The sequence below is a fragment of the Prunus avium genome, chromosome 3 (assembly GCF_965620075.1).
Source record: "Prunus avium chromosome 3, drPruAviu1.hap1.1, whole genome shotgun sequence".
Lineage (NCBI taxonomy): Eukaryota > Viridiplantae > Streptophyta > Magnoliopsida > Rosales > Rosaceae > Prunus > Prunus avium.
Window position 1 is genome coordinate 31,507,837 of NC_142286.1, and position 17,567 is coordinate 31,525,403.

The window sequence follows — 17,567 nt, forward strand, 5'->3', positions numbered from 1 at the left end:
CCCGGAAGTGGATAGCCAAAGGGCTAAACTCAAGGGTCCTATGGTCGAGACACCGAGCACTGGAAAAAAATGATTCTAGTGTATTATTGGTGTGCCTGTTTGTCTTTGCCTTTCGGTGAAATTTTTTTTTTTTTTTTTTTTTTTTTCAATTTCTCGTTTTCGGAAATAAAAGAAAAGAAAGTTGCAAAAGACAAAGAAGAAAAACAAAACGCACTTCCCAAACTTGAATAAAGGGAATGCGACAAACTAAAAAGAAACAAAGCACACTTCCCCAACGGAAATAAAACAAAGACGACAAACTAAAAAGAAATCAAAACACAATGCACCAGAAAACAGGGAGGGAAAGAAAGTAAAGTGAAAGCAGAAATGCTTCCCTGTTTAACTTGACTCATCCGCAAATTGCTCCGGAAATACAAAGTGGTGTCGGCTCCCCTATGAGAATAAGTCTATTTAAACCACTTCTCGGTTGAAAGAAGGAGCATCCTGCATTTCAACCTGCAAACTCAAGAAAAACCATCAAAAAGCCCAGACAGAAAAATCAATGGCATCCCCAGATATGCTTGTTGATGACCTTAACCTTGAGTTGTCGCTTGCACCACCAAATGCCCAGATACGGGCTCCTCCAAACCCTATCTTCCCAAACTCCTCATACCATCATGGCTCGGCCTCAAACTTCTCTGAGGTGGTGCCGCGAAGGGCAGTAATGCCGGAGGGCATGACTGTCAGCAGACTTACAGTTGCAGATCATCTGCATGTGGCGCAGAGGTCTGACCAGATGGCAGTGGACGAGTCCCACAATCTAACCGTGCTCAACGCGGTCTCGGCCACAAATTTGGGCATGCGCCTACTGGCGAGAACACGAGAGTGCGGGGCACTGAGTGAGGAGGTGGCGGCCCTGAAAGCTCTGGTGGCGGACCTGCAGAAGCGGCTCTACAGTGCCAGCCAGCATGTAGAGATGCTGCAAAAGAGGAATGAAGATCATGTAGAGCTGTTGCAGGTTCTACAAGCAAGAACAGACAGAGGCAATTAGCAGAAGCCTCAGGTGGTGCAAAATGCAACAATGAACATGTGATTGAGAAATTTATGTTTTTTTTTTTTTTTTTGTTTTTTTTTTTTTTTATTTATTTTAAGTTTGTGTTTGGAATCACATGTACGGAATGAAATAAACATTTGAGCCAAAGTTCAGTGTGTGCAATCATGAAGCAATCTACTTCCCAAACTTAACAACAAAATAGAAACACAAACAAGTAAATGAAAGTAAAAGTAAGAAAAACAAAGAGAAACAACAAGAAAATCGAAATTACCTTGGTTGGAGATTGAAATCCTAACTCAAAAGGAAAATAAATAAATAAAGTAAAATAAAAGTAAGTTTGAGTCTAGAGAAACTCCACTTTGAAGCGATTAGGACGACAACAAACTTCTTCTATTCACCTTGGGTTGCCTCCCAAGAAGCGCTAAGTTTAAAGTCTTTTGCCGGACTTCCAACATACTTGGGTCACTTGGGGGGTTTTGGCTCAATCGCCTCCTTGTGCCGAACATGAAGTTTCTTCAAATCCCTTTGCCATCTAATCAACCCATTTCGTATTCTTTTCTTTTTATGCACATGAGTAGGTTTCAAAAGCAATTTTAAGCGCTCTTCAATACGTGGATTAGATGGAGGAGGCACATATTTAGGGTCGGGTGGCCTTCTCATTTGAGTAGAAGGAGTGACATTGAACATATGATTGGTGCTTGGAACATGGATGTTCAGCTTGTCTTCCTTTAGTACTTCAAAAACAGAATATGGCATTAGATTAATTGAAGCACCGAAATCAATTAAAGGTTCCTCAAACAATTTATCACCAACTATACAAGGAATTGTGAAACTTCCTGGATCTTGCAAATTGGGAGGAAGCTTCCTTTGCAAAACAGCAGAAACCTCTTCCGTTAATGCAACAGTTTCGCATTCCTTGAGCTTAGCTCCCCAAAAGCTGCTCTCAAGTTGTGTAGAATCTGGAATAGCCTGATTTCCCACGATCAAAAGGCTCCCAATATCAGATTGCAATTTTGACTTCTCCTCCCTCTCTCCTCCTTTCCAGCTTTTACCTTTTAATATAAAACTACCACCTTTGATAAAGCCTTAGCCCATTGTCCCCTTGCCATGATGGAGCTTTGACTTCACAAAGATGCCAAAAGCTCAGAAAATATCTATTTTACAAATGTAATTCCTTGTTACCAAGAGTTATGGTAACAAGAAGTTAAGATGACACAAGGGAGGTAAAAGCTGGCCAAATCCGGATTTCCAGAACTGTGGTAACATGATGGATTGGTTGGATAGGCAATACTTGTCCAATGGAGCTCAAATTTGGATATGTTGTAGTTAACATCCATTGGAACAAGTCTCATGAAGATCATGACCTCATCCGAGCACCAGAGCATGTTGATCCAAGGCCAAGAAGTTGACCTACGAAAATGAACAAAAACAGAATTTATAACTAATAATGCACTTTTAGCTCATTTTCATCCCAACCAAGGCAAAATCTAAGAAAACACAAAAAGGAAGTAAAAAGCTATAAAATGTCAAGAACTAACTCAAAATAGTGGGTGAATAACATGAAAAATCATGTGTAAAAATGATTATCGCATACAAGCCTTCATTAACAATAGATTATCGCATACAAGCCTATGGTATCTAGGTGCAGGATGCATGATTCTCCTAAGGCATGTAATTGTGCATGGTATCTACACAACACGTGATCTCTAATATGCAACCTAAGCATGGTATCTACTTAGAATAAAGCATATAAGAGTCATTAAGTTCCTTGAGAATATGATAATCACACAAGTCCTAGAACATGGTATCTGTCCTAGTCAACTTATGGTTATTAACCCCTTGAATGATTCTTAGGCCATTCATGTGTTGCTTGTGAAAGGAGAGTAGAATTGGTGAATCTAAACCCCTTCCCAACCTGTGCTAGATGCATAAAATCCTAGTTAGCTACTCCAAGAAAACATACATCAAGCACATAATAAGCTGGAGATTAACAACTTGATAATGAAAGCAAGGAAATCAATTAATTGATTACTAACAAGGTCATTGTTTACACTGATCATGCAGCATTGAAATACTTGTTAGCTAAAAAGGATGCCAAGCCACGCCTCATTAGATGGATCCTCTTGTTGCAAGAGTTTGACTTGGAGATAAAAGATAAGAAAGGAAGTGAGAATGTGGTGGCTGATCACTTGAGTAGATTGGTGCATGTATCTAATGAAGAGGAGGATTCACTGCCATTGCGTGAAAGCTTCCCTGATGAGCAACTCTTCTCTATTTGTGCTTTGAATTCACTTCATCCATTACTTCCATACACACATTCAGATTCACCACAAAGAGAGAGAGAGAGCTAGCTGCAAAGGAGGGAGAGCTAGCTGCATGTAGCTAAAGTTGAGAAGTTGTCAAGAAACCAATTCACATGATGCTCACTTAAACAAGTTCAATCATTTGTTGCTAATTAGAAATTGTGTTCTTGGTTATCTTACACAACTTCTCAACTTTAGCTACATGCATACAACCTAAGGTGATTAAGCAAAGGAAGCAAACACATATCATAAAATTCAATTAGTGAATGGGGTTCATCAACAACATCTAGAAATTCATACACTCAAGCATCAAAACAATAAGGTAATCATGTTTAGGGCTTCAACCTAAGCCCTAGCTATGGAGTTTAGTTGCTCATACTTATTCCAAATACAAACTCGAAATATAACTAGAAGGAGTTTACAGATTTGGAAATGATGAAAGCTTGAAGTCTTCAATGGTGGAAGTCTTCTCCTTTCTTCCTTGGCTGCACCTCCTTCTCCTTCCTTGCTCTTAGCTCCCCAAAAGCTGCTCTCAAGTTGTGTAGAATCTGGAATAGCCTGATTTCCCACGATCAAAAGGCTCCCAATATCAGATTGCAATTTTGACTTCTCCTCCCTCTCTCCTCCTTTCCAGCTTTTACCTTTTAATATAAAACTACCACCTTTGATAAAGCCTTAGCCCATTGTCCCCTTGCCATGATGGAGCTTTGACTTCACAAAGATGCCAAAAGCTCAGAAAATATCTATTTTACAAATGTAATTCCTTGTTACCAAGAGTTATGGTAACAAGAAGTTAAGATGACACAAGGGAGGTAAAAGCTGGCCAAATCCGGATTTCCAGAACTGTGGTAACATGATGGATTGGTTGGATAGGCAATACTTGTCCAATGGAGCTCAAATTTGGATATGTTGTAGTTAACATCCATTGGAACAAGTCTCATGAAGATCATGACCTCATCCGAGCACCAGAGCATGTTGATCCCAGGCCAAGAAGTTGACCTACGAAAATGAACAAAAACAGAATTTATAACTAATAATGCACTTTTAGCTCATTTTCATCCCAACCAAGGCAAAATCTAAGAAAACACAAAAAGGAAGTAAAAAGCTATAAAATGTCAAGAACTAACTCAAAATAGTGGGTGAATAACATGAAAAATCATGTGTAAAAATGAACCGAACAGACATCCCGAGATCGGCTCCGCCGTAGCACGATATTGTCCGCTTTAGGCCTCTCTCTGCCCTCATGGTTTTGTTTCTGGGAACTCACTAGCAACTTCCCAGTGGGTCACCAATCCTGGGATTGCTCTAGCCCCAACTCGCTTAACTTCGAAGCCAGTGAGCTCCCAAAAGGCCTTGTGCTAGATAGAGGTGGGCATGTACATATAAGGCACATCACCCCCTCTCTGTTGGCCAATGTGGGATCTTACACTCTTCCTCAAGTGTTGGGACCTTAAGCTAGATTCCTCCCCTTGTTGATTTTCACAATAAATAATTGATTGTTGTTGCTGCTGGTTTAGTTGTTACAGCAGTAGTCTAAAATATCGATAATATCGAGGATATTATTGTTTTTTCGGGTCACAGATATTTCGAAACGTATCCATACACATATCGTATAAATATCAATAATATCGACGATAATATCAGAAAATTTGTATTTTTATAAAAACACAAAAAATACACGCAAAGGGGATTCAAACCCTTGCCATTTCACTCATCCAACCCTTAACCACCATGTTGCTTATGTTTTTGTGTTAATATGCTAAAATATGTATATTTATATTGTTTTGTTTTGAACTGTTTTTGCAAGAATAAGATTTTCACATGAGAATGTGAGTCTTTGACCTTTCCTTTTGGGATGGAATCGAGCGGCTCATGGAAAGCATCTGAGACGCAATCTTCAAATGATTTTGCTTATGGACAACGTTAACCAATCTCGAATCCATATTGGTGGCATGTTAACGATTACATGCAAAACTATTTTGGGGATTTATTATTTGATAACTACTCTTCACAATACACTTACTCTACACATAAAGCTGATGAAGATAGTGAAAAATTTGAACCTAATAAAAACTCTATCTGGTATTAAGTCACTCATGTATCTTACCATGCAATGTATAAAGTGTAAAGGATTATTCGCAGCAATGGTCCCTCAACTATACCCCAAGTTACACTTTGGTCACTCAACTCAAATATTAGTTGCAGAGGTCACTCAATTAGTGTTTTGTTGCACTGTTAGTCCTACCGTCAAGTCTCTCTAACGGTAGGGACTAATGGTGCAACACAACACCTAATTAAGTGACTAAAATGTAACTCCGAGTATAGTTTAGGGATCATTGCTACAAATAATCTTAACTGAAAAGTCACATTTGCCCATCATTAATCTAAGAGATGCTTGCCATGTCATCATTTTAAACAAAAAAAGTAATAGACTTGACGGTAAGACTAACGATGCAACAAAACACCTAATATAGTCAATTGACATAGTATCTATGTCATGTGATTCTTCGATTGAGCAGACAATATAGTCAAATTTTGGTGCCATAGAACGTAGGATCTTCTCAACAATGACTACATCTTCTATGGCTTCACCATGAATTCGCATCTTATTTGCAATCCCCATGGTTCTTGCAAAATAATCTGTTACAACCTCTCCATTTTTCATTTGAAGGGTCTCAAAATCCCTCCTCAAAGCTTGAAGCTGTGCACGCTTCACTCTAGCTGAGCCTTGGAACTTGCTCTTCATTGAGTCCAAATTTGCTTTGAAGTGTCTTTTCAGAGAATGGTCTCCAAAATTGCTCGATCAATGGCTTGAAACAAGTAATTTTTCATCTTCAGGTCTTTCAACTTCAGATCATCTATCTTCTTTTGCTGTGCTTGTGTCAGCTCGCCTTCTAGTTCGACAATGCCTGTTTCCACAAGATCCCAATATTCCTTGGAACTCAAAAAATTCTTTGTGAGCATGCTCCAATGATCGTAATGACCATCGAAACGAGGGATTGCTGGTTGCACGAAACTCTTAGGTGCTCTGTCAAACATCCTTGACACTTGTTACTGCTACTCTTTGGAGATTTATACGTCAGGCCCAGTGGGGGCTCTGATACCAGATGTTGAAAATAAGGAAACATGTGAAGAACCAAGAACGTATTTGTGAAATTCAAACTTCTCTTCTTAAACTTGAATGCTGAATACAACTTAAATAGCAAACTAACAAAGCAACTAAGCTAAATAGTAGGAACAACTACTGCATGACTAAACCATGATATTCAGCCTCTAACCATGACTCCATGACAACTTGGACTCTCCTATTAACTGGCAACTAAAACAACCAAGTCCCTAAAGGATAGGACTTCCACAACTTAACAAGATAAACATAAACATAATAAATAAAATAATAAATATTCTTAACAGTTTTGGGGGGAAGCTTTGGTGAGGCCCATGTGAAAGAGATAGCGTATGCACTAGAGCACGGTGGGCTTCGATTCTTGTGGTCCCTACGAAAGCCCCCTCCAAAGGGCGAGATTGCCATGCCAAGTGACTATGCGGATCCCATGGGAGTCTTGCCCATAGGGTTTCTGGATCGAACGGCTGGGATTGGGAAAGTCATAGGGTAGGCCCCACAAGTGGCTATACTGGTCCACCCTTACAATCGGAGGGTTTGTATCGCATCACGAGTGGAACTCTGCGCTCAAAGAAAAGAAAAGAAAAGAAAAAAATATGAACATCGTAGACTGACTAGTTTAAGCCCATTTAGCTATTATAGGCATGCAACCAGCTCCAAGAAGAGATATATTAGCTCCAGCTTGAAGGACTTCCATTGCTCTGGATGTTTGGATTCATAAAATCAGTTGCTAGCAGATCAACAAGGGACATATAAATTAAGATACCGGCTGATGCTGCATTGACCGGTATCTTATAATCTGTATGTCCCTTGTTGATATGCTTGCAGCTGAGTTTATGAACCCAAAAATACAGAACAATGGAAGGCTTCAAGCTGGGGGCCAATATATCTATTCCTTTAAAGCTTGTTGCATGTCTATGATAGCCAAATGGGCTTAAACTAGGCATCTAGTAAGCTCAGAATAATTATTTCTTTTCTTTTTCACCATTTGCTTGGTTCTTTTTCTGAAGTTTTGTGTTAGTTGTTGCGTAGATACAGCTGCACCAAAATGGATTCAGTTGCATCCTCAACTTGTGATACTCGCAAGTGCACGAGCCGTTCGGTAGTATAGCGTATGTAAGTGCGAGGTCGATCCCACGAGGATTGGTGATTGAATGATTCAATTCATTTTCCCTACACAAAACAGAAATGAAAAAGAAGGGAAATAAATAAAACAAGGAAGAAAGAAAATAACTAACTCAAGCAGATAAGTTCCCAAGTTCAATTAGATTAACGGATTGATTCTAGCTAATGTATGATTAAGCCATGGTGTGTGGTCATAACCTTGTGTTCCTAATTCCCTAATTTGATCATTTGTTGTCTAACCTAAAATTAAGCATTAGGAACCCATTAAGCATAGAAGAACAATTTAAACAACCAAGCATGTATCTAATCCCTGTTGTCGAATGTCCATACATACTCTTCCTATTCATAGTTCAATTCGAATTAAAGCATGGTGTCTACTCTTAATTCAAACCAAGATAGCTAACATGCAAGCCTAAATGGTGATCAATCATTCAAACTAGCATATTAACTTATAAGCATAATGAATAAGAACAAAAACCATAATTGAAACTTGGAAACTAATCAAACTTGAAACTAAAGAAAAGAATTTACATAACAATGAAAATTAAAGTAGAACTTGGAAAGACTTAAAGGAAAATTTAGTAAAAGGATTTTTGTTACAATCAATTGAGAACTAGAAAGGAAAACTAAGAGAATTTGAGGGAGAGAAGGGAAGGGAGCTCTAGAGAAGTGTTTGAGAGCTCCCCCCTTGGGGTGTGTTTACAAGCTTAGAGAACTTCCCTATTTATAGGCCTAGGGGAAGTGAAAATCTGAATTCAATATGGCTAATGCATACAACACTTGTTTTATAAAATCTGAAATGGTTGATGCACTTGTATTAGAAAATCTAAATTGGGTGATGCACTTGTATTAGAAAATCTTGAATTGGTTGATGCACTTCACCAATAGATCCCACCAGCAGCCCTAGCTCATCTTCATGTCACCATGACCAAGCTTCCAACCAGAAATGATAGCTCATACCTAGCTCACCATGACCAAGCATCTAACCAGCACATGCTGAGGTCAGCATGACCAGCAACTTCAAGGGCTTACAACTTGGGCTTCTCTTAATCAAATTAGGACTTTAAGCACTCGAAATTGAAGTTCAGAATGTCTTCTTTCCAGCCATATGTTATTTGGGCCAATCCAAGGTCGGAGGAAGAAGTTAAGGCCGAAACAAATTGCTAACTCATTTTCCGCGCTGATAAGATCCATCCTGAGCATGGTTCTGTGTTTGCTAGGTAACGGACTCCAGATTTATCCAATGGGGCTGAATTTTGGATATGTTATAGTACACACCAATTGGAACAACTTTCATGAAGAATGTGGCCTCATTCGAGCTATGTAGGTTGTTGAAACAAAGCTTGCAATATGACCTACGGAACTGGACTGGCAGGGGGCTGTAGCCAAAATGAGTTTGTCTTTAAGCTCTTCATCCATTCATCCAAATTAGGCCTTAACATGCTTGAATTGCATGAATTATGCTCTCTAAAGCCATCATTATTACCTAAAGCTCAATGAACTGAAAGATAAACACAAAAAGGATTAAAAGCACAAGTTTAACTCAAAAACATAACCAAATCATAAGCTAGAAGGGTACAAAATGATATACAATTATGAACCGATCATTAGTAAACTGGGAAGTCAGGAATTGGAAGCCCAGAAAAGATATGCAGATGTTCCTAAATTTGAAGAGTACACAAAATTTGAAGTTTGAGAGTGAGAGAAGATTTGAAGGGGGTGATACTTAATTATCACTGTATATAGGAGGGATATTGGCAATCATGAAAAGTTTGTGTGGGAGTTCGTTATACTTACCACCTAGTTTTGGGAGGGCGCACTTGTGATGAAGGCCAAGATGATGGTTACAAAAGAAAAGGAGAGTGCTCGATTAACTTTGGAAAGTCACCAATTATGTCCTTTTTGTTAGATCAGAAAATCATCTGCTGAGTTTTTTATTTTTATTTTTTTCTGGCTTGTCCACCAGGCAATTGTGTAGTCAAATCCAATGAATTCATTTTATATTATTTGATTATAAGTTATTTCCTAGCTAGTAGTACCATGAATGTTGTCCACAAACTACACCATAAATCTTGACATTTCCACTTTCTGCATTAATTTATTAATAGGATTCCATGCACATATAATATTTTAATAATATTGATGTTGCTTTTTCTTATTTTAAATATAAAAAAATCCATTTCTTGATACTATTGAGTGATTGAAGTTTTATTACTGCCTTTTGTCCCTCTTTTATGCTACTTGCTTCTTTGGCTTTGATGCTAAATGATCCCAAACTGAAAAGGAAACCAATCTGTCTAACAAAAGCAGAGAAACACAATGCAGGGTTAAGAGCCAAAGAACTTACAACCCAAAAGCACTTCTCAGACACCTTTAGCAAAACAAAACAAACAGATACTCCAAACATGCCTTATAAGCTTGCAAGAATATAGACCTGAAATGATACACTATTGGGAGGAAATTTCTATATCAGTATCAAAAGCAAGGTGCCAGCAATGTCAAGGACCATCTCAATCCTGCATGTCAATGCAGCTTAGATTTTTGTAATGGTTAGAAATAGATGAGATTCATAGAACAAATCTATTTATTTTATTACTGTAAGCTATTGTAAGATTACATTTGATTACTGTTGATGGAAAAGAGAGCACAATATTTAATTAAGTGGGAACAGATGGTCCAATCACTGAGACTTGGGGACCAAAGTATCAAAGGGCTGGACACTTGGAATCTTGGTGCAGCCTGCTGGAAACTTTGGAAACCTTTGCTTCGTTCTTGAGTGGGCCTTCTTGAAGACTATTATATTAATGGGCCAATGGTTATAGGCTATATGAAATATATAATCTATATAATAAATCAAAACTCACATCAAATTTGATTGCGCAGTTTAGAATATCGCTGGGTTGTAAGAATGATTCATGAGTCAGAGAGATTGTGATGGGAAGAGAGGAGGTAGATGAAGCCGAAATATCAATGTAAGCAAGTTAAAGAAACAGCGCCGCTAACTGCTAACTGCTAAGTAAAGAAAAGCAACATCTCAGAATCTGAGATGGCCAGGATTCTTCAAGAAAGAAATAGCAAACAGAGTGATAAATTACCTTCATAAACTTGGAAAAGTTTTTGTTATCTTGTTTTTACTCGAGAAAAGTTACAGCAGTTGATTCTTGTAAAATTCATTATTTTCAACGTTAAGTTGACGATATCATCCAAGAAGTGTTGCAAACCTTTGCTGCAAAAACTTAATACTAAGAAAGCTATGTGAAGAAAGTCAGAAGCAAAGCAATGTAAATGTTTACTTCTTGTCCAATTTAAAATATCCCAATTGCCAGACACTGCAAATACAGCAATCTTCTCTTCTTTTTTTAATGATTATATCTTATTGTAGTCAAATACAAATAATTGATTTTAATTTATTTGGTTCTAAGTTCCTAGCTAATGCCATGACTATTATTAACATCACATGTATTCACCACAAGTCTTGACATTCCCACTTTCAACATTTATTTAGGATTCCATTCCATGTACATATGATATTCCAATACACTGCTGCTGTGCTCAACCTTTTTGTTTGTTTGACAAAAAGGCTATGTTATGTTCTCAATGAGTGATTGAAATTTCATGTTGCTTTCCTTATTTTTCCATTTCTTGATACTATTCTTCTTGCTGGTAGTGCTCAATGAGTGATTGAAATTTCATTGCAAATTATGCTGCATGTTTGGCTTTGATGCAAAATGATATACTAACAACTAGGTGCACCTTTGTATCAAAACAGATATTTGTATCTGCCTGAAAAAGCCTAAAAAATTGTCACCAGTACATGTAAATCTCTTTTCAGGTGGACCAAGTCAACTGCAACAGCAGAAAAACACAATGCAGGGCTAAAAGCCTTACAACTTACAACCCGAAAACACTTCTTAGACACCTTCAACAAACAAAACAAACAAACAGATACACCTTCACCAATATATGTAAATATCTTTTTATATCATCATTAAAAAAAAAAAAGCAAGGTGTTTAAGAGTCAGCAATGATAATGATAATCTTGGAGTTCTGAAACTGGAAGTATTGGTTTGGCCAAGAACCATCTCAATCCTACATGTCAGTTCAGCATAGAATTTCTTTTGTGTTCCTTTTTGTTACAATGGACTTGGTTTTTCTCATGGATTTTCAATCACTCATTACAAATTTCTGGTGACTTTTTCCATCACTTTGGAAAAAAGGGGGGGTACACTTCCTCTGAATTTTCCAACTACAATCTTGTGGGCCTTTGACATTAATGCAAATGCATGGGAAAGGAATCAACTAGACTAATGGTTCAGATTGAATGTTTGACTCTTTAGAAAAAAAACAAACACTTCTCTATTGAATTGTAAAGAAACCATCAACTGAATGCTTTTTTTTTTTTAACACAGAATTCTGAGATTTAAACTACATAATTTGATGCTAATTATGGAGAAATAAAACACAGAACTTGAGAAAAAAATAATATAGCAAATGGCACAAAGAAAAAGAACAAAAAATTATCAACATCCTAGACTGCTTAGTTTAAGCCCATTTGGCTAGCAGAGACATACAACCAGCTCCAAGAAGAAGAGCTATATTAGCCCCAGCTTGAAGTCTTCCATTGCTCTGCATTTTTGGGTTCATAAAATCAGCTGCTAGCAGATCAACAAGAGACATATAGATTAAGATACCGGCTGATGCTGCGTTGAAAACGCCTTCAACGATGAGGGCAGTTGGGCTGTTTTCTTTATAAACGTTTGAAATTCCGATACCAATTGCAATTCCAACAGGAGTTGTAAGAGAGAAGAACAGTGCCATGATTGCAACTCCTCGAGCCTTGAATTTCGCCTACAAAGAGTAAGACAAAGAAAAAATCCTCTCAGCATCTTCCAGAGTTTAATTGAACTTATAGATTAGTCAAGTATGCAAAGCAATTACCTGAGATATGCATCCACCAAGTCCCATGCCTTCGAAAAACTGATGGAAGGTCAAGGCAGCTACAAGAGGCCTAATGGTGTCAGGACTTTCAGAAGCACCTAAAGAAATTCCAATAATGACAGAATGCACAATAATCCCCAACTCCAAAACCTGCAACAAGATCAAAACTAATCAATCAATATTCTCCACCCACTAATTACTAAACATAAACCAAAATAAATAACAAATCAATAACGAACACTCTCTGCTAAGCAAAAATAAAAAAAGTACCTGTGAAATCACTCTGTGCCTAAGAAGTTGTGTTGTAGGTGAAGTGTCAACCGAACCATGAGAATGACCATGAGTTGCATGAGTATGAACATGCACGTGACCCTCATGCTCTCCCGCCTTCTCCTCATCACCGCCGTTCTCCACAGGCTGAGCCTGATTGTTCTTGGAGTGAGACCTGCTGTAGTAAGAAGTGGCAGAGGCATCCACCATCAAAGTCCCAATGGCAGCAACCATGGCCACAAACCCAGTGAAGGGGAACTTCCCCCATGGATTCTCCTTAAGGCACGGCGATGTCAAGTTATCAAAAGCATCCGGAAGCACGTGTATGAACCCGGTAGCCAATATGACACCGGCAGCAAAGGCCTTGATGAGGAAGAAGATGTTCCTGTCGGGATGCAAAGCCGGGATGGTCTTCCCAAGAATTGGAATGCCAACACCGATTGCACTGGCGACTAGTATCGATGCAATCGCGACCAGTTTGTACTTGAGGGCTTCGGTTTTGTTCCGGTCCCCATCTTCTTCTTCGTCACATGTGCACTCTCCGAAAACTAAAGTTGGAAGTATAAGGATGAGGCATAAAAATGCCAAGAAACTATGTTGTCTTAGTTTGTTCATCCTAAAAATCTAAACAAGTAGGCAGAATCTGAAGAAAAGTACTCAAAATCAATCAAAATAAGTGATCACAAGAGAGAGAAGAAGAGGAGTGAGAGAATGAGAGAAGGTTTGAAGGGGTGGTGCCAATTTATATAGGAGAGTGTGGGGTATTTTGTATCATTGACTTCAAAGGAAAGACTTAAAAAATTTTAAAAGGGTTAAGAAAATAATGAGGTCATGAACTAAACAAAACAATAATCTTAAAACTCAGAAATCATGTATATGCAGGAATAGGGGATGCATTAGAGATAATGAGTGGACATGGACGACTTTGTCTTGGCAAAGGATTTGATTTTGTCTTCAGAGAGGGATTGAAATAACCAACCATGAAAATTGGTTGGTTCGGAAAAACCCTTGTACTAATTTCGAGTGCTGTAAAAATGTCGACATAACAAGTAGCAGAAAAGGGTGGCAAGAGCTTTCACATGGAGGGTCAACGCTTGAAATGGTAAAATTCAACAAAGAATAACGATAGGTAGGAGAGGCCATCCCATCACACACCGTAATTAATAATTACTTCCCTCTCAAATAGGTATCAATTATATTGATATAGACTAATTTTTATATCCTAATTTTTTTATTATTAGGGATTTTTGTATCCTAATTCAACAATACTAGGTTTTTGGCACCCTTTATTTGTTGGATTGACTTGTATATATTTTCAGCAAATATATTGATAAAAAATTCTGTAGGCAAAGTATTATTCTAAAGAACCACAGTTTTTGAACAGAATTCATCCCATTCAATCAATTATCTAGCTGGGGGTCATTTCGGCATTAGTCTTTGCCGTAAGAATTTTGCAAGGACGGACGTCAATCGTGAACGCATACGTAGGCAATTTCTAACCATTAATCAAATGTTAGTTCCACAATGATTTAGGGTCAGAAATAGATTAACTATCCTTCTTTTTCGGGATGAGGAACAAAACAACAGGAAACAACTACAGAACAAAGCCCCGATTCCCACCGAGACCATAAGAGCAAGTCCAGCGTCGGTGCAAAACCGGGCAAAAGGCTGCTCGGGCAAGCCCAATTCGACTCCAGCGGTAGAGAACAAGCCCGGGCAAGGCATGGGACCCACCAGCCTGGGCAAGCCCACGGGCAAATCTTGCCTGGGCTCAAGCCCGAAGGCGCTGATGTCAGTGCTGATGTCATGCTGACGTCAGCGAGCAAAAAAATTTTAAAAAAATTCAATTTTTTTTTATAAAAAAAACCAAAATATTATGGATGTTTTCCCTATAAATACATAACAATTTTATTCACTTTCTAAATTGTTTATATTTTGTTGCATAATCTTTTTTTTTTTGTCTTGCCCTTGCTCTAGCCTTCCAAGGGTGGAACCAACTAAGGCAAGGCTGCCACTATTCATGTGAATAGTGGCAGCCCTTGCCTTGCCTTAGCCTTCATGGGTGGACTTGCTCTAAAGATCTAACTGGGGAGCAGACATAATAACCCTTTGAGGAACAGAGTGGCATGCAATGGATATTATTCTAATTAAGTTATATGGTAAGCACAAGCCGACTGATCTGCTGCTGATAAATGAAGGCGACATGTCGTGGAAGAACAAGATTAAAATATGGTTTTATAATCTTAATTATTAGCCAAACCAATCCCCTCACAAGTCGCATAAACTTTGGTCCAAGTCAATGCAATAATGTGATAATTAAGAAAGAGATCAATGAAGAGCTTGACAACGTTGAATTCAGAGAGGGAGGTGTGCTAAGGCCTGCAGGGGCCAAATTCTGAAATACTATTATATATTGGGGTTTGTATTGGACAACTTAGAATAATATATATATTAAAATAATACTTGTGGCCCCTCACAATAAAGAGAAGGAGCCCCTTCAACTTAAAGGCTATTTCCTTAACAAAATAGCTAAGTTACTCCTGAACCCCACCAACATAAGTAATAAAAATTAAAAAAGACAGCCAATCAAATCTTTTTTTCATAAGTATATTTAAGAAAATAGAAAATCCAAGATAATCGGTTATTTATTTATTTACAAGCTTTAATTTGTCCATAAGCTTTGATTACCATTGATAAGCTTAACACTAGGAAAGAAATCAACTTTAAACCCTAATATATCGGCCCCTCCACAATAAATTATTAGCTCCGCCACTGGGAGAGAGAATCAAATCATAGATTAATAGTGGGGCAACAGATTCCTCAATGGACTGTCTTCTTCATGGATGGACAGTGGACTTGGTTACAGTTTATGCCACTTTAAATTTGTATTAACATACAGACCGACTTTATACTGAGCAAGGTTTGGATAAGCTACCAAATTGACTTGGGCTGTCCTTATCAGAAACAAAAATAGGTTTTAGATTATGCAGTGCAGGCAGCTGTATATATGTCCTTGAAGATGAAAGAAAGTGGCTGGCTAGCCTGGCCATGCATGTGAGTTCTAATTGGAAGTATTATATTGCACTGGACTGACTTCAAAGTCTAGTTATTTTCTCGACTGGATAACTTTTTTATGGAGCCCATTCAAGGCTGATGCAGCTCATGTACAAAAGAGGAATAAATGAGCGCCAGGTGTTGCGCTCGGTTGCTATAGAAGCTGTCGCGCCTTTTTTTTTTTTTTTTTTTTTATAATTCCAACAATAACCCAAATCCAACGATTCATATTAAATCTAAGCTATTTTAACAGTAGAAAAAAATATCCAACGGCTGAAATTTAAATTCAAAAGTCAAAATAATATTTTAAATTAATCTAAATCAAATCCAACCCCAAAACTCACTCCAAACTCCATAAATACCCACCCATTTCTCAAATAAAATTATATTTGTGAAATTTCAATTTTGTTAGGTTAAATTGTTCAAAAATTAAATTATGAAGTTATTTAAAAAGATTAAATGAAGAAATATTATCCATGAAAAACAAAATAGACTTAAATCATTTTTAAACAATTTAATAAAGTTGCAGACTTCAAATTTGAATCTAAAGGGTTGGGGGAAAAAACGGTTTGAGTTTAGGCAAAACCCATATAGTTACTATTTGGAGGGGGGAAATTTGAGTTTAGGACCAAATGAGCTGGAGAAGGCATAAGGGACAATTTATAGGGCTTAACTTTTTTGGTCAAATACAGGGTTTAATCTATATGTCCCTTGTTGTTCTGCTAGCAGCTGATTTTGTGAACCCAAAAATGCAGAGCAATGGAAGACTTCAAGTGGGGGGCTAATACAGCTCTTCTTCTTGGAGCTGGTTGTATGTCTCTGCTAGCCAAATGGGCTTCAACTAAGCAGTCTAGGATGTTGATAATTTTTCGTTCTTTTTCTTTTTGCCATTTGCTAGATTGTTTTTTCTGAAGTTTTGTGTTTTATTTCTCCATAATTAGCATCAAATTATGTAGTTTAAATCTCAGAATTCAATAGAGGAGAAGTGTTTTTAAATAAATAAATAAAGCATTCGGTTGATGGTGTAGTTTCTTTACAATTAAACATAGGAGAAGTGTTTGTTTTTTTGCTAAAGAGTCAAATATTCAATCTGAACCATTAGTCCAGTTGATTCCTTTCCCATGCATTTGCATCAATGTCAAAGGCCCACAAGAGTGTAGTTTGGAAATTGCGAGGAAGTGTAATGAGTGATTGAAAATTCATGAGAAAATCCAAGTCCATTGTAACAAAAAGGAAAAACAAAGGAAATTTTATGCTGAATTGACTTGTAGGAAAAACAAACTAAATTTCCCTCTAATTCCGTCCAAAATACATTTGCACGTAAAAAAAACACATTATATTCCGTCAAGAATTTGAACGGAAATTTGGACGTGTCCTTAAATTACAATAAAATCTACGAAGGTCACATTGCCAAAATTGAAACCACATGAATGAAAGTAAAAAATTCATAAAACTATAAGGACGAAAAGTGAATTTTTGCCTAATATATATCTTATGCAACATTGGAAAATTTACACGGACATTTCATTTCACTATTAAAAGTAGAACTTTTACCTTCTAACTGTTAAAAATATAGTTGTGCTTACGTGCACAATTTGCAATCATTGATCTAAGTAGAACTTGCACTCCATCAACGATTAGAAATGACCCATATATAGACGTGCGATTAATCTAAGAAAAATCATTTACGAAGTATCGAAGCCAAGTTAAACAGAGCTTTAGG

The 17,567-nt window shown here is 37.5% G+C and overlaps 1 protein-coding gene across 1 annotated transcript; it reads right to left on the bottom strand.

Annotated features, from left to right (window-relative positions):
- Positions 1-11,920: 11,920 nt before the first annotated feature.
- LOC110768734 (zinc transporter 8) lies at positions 11,921-13,630 on the bottom strand. Its single transcript, XM_088249964.1, has 3 exons — positions 12,791-13,630; positions 12,521-12,670; positions 11,921-12,430 (listed from the first exon to the last, which is right to left on the bottom strand). The coding sequence occupies exons 1-3, from the start codon at positions 13,403-13,405 to the stop codon at positions 12,125-12,127; spliced, it is 1,071 nt and encodes a 356-aa protein (XP_088106090.1). The 5' UTR covers positions 13,406-13,630; the 3' UTR covers positions 11,921-12,124.
- Positions 13,631-17,567: the final 3,937 nt, after the last annotated feature.

What these genes read in the sequence shown, in the direction of transcription:
- LOC110768734 (XM_088249964.1), bottom strand. Translation starts at nt 13,405, where the DNA reads ATGAACAAACTAAGACAACATAGTTTCTTGGCATTTTTATGCCTCATC. An exon ending in GGCACAGAGTGATTTCACAG is followed by an intron (nt 12,671 to 12,790) that starts GTACTTTTTTTA and finishes ATCTTGTTGCAG; the next exon opens with GTTTTGGAGTTGGGGATTAT. An exon ending in TTGGTGGATGCATATCTCAG is followed by an intron (nt 12,431 to 12,520) that starts GTAATTGCTTTG and finishes TACTCTTTGTAG; the next exon opens with GCGAAATTCAAGGCTCGAGG.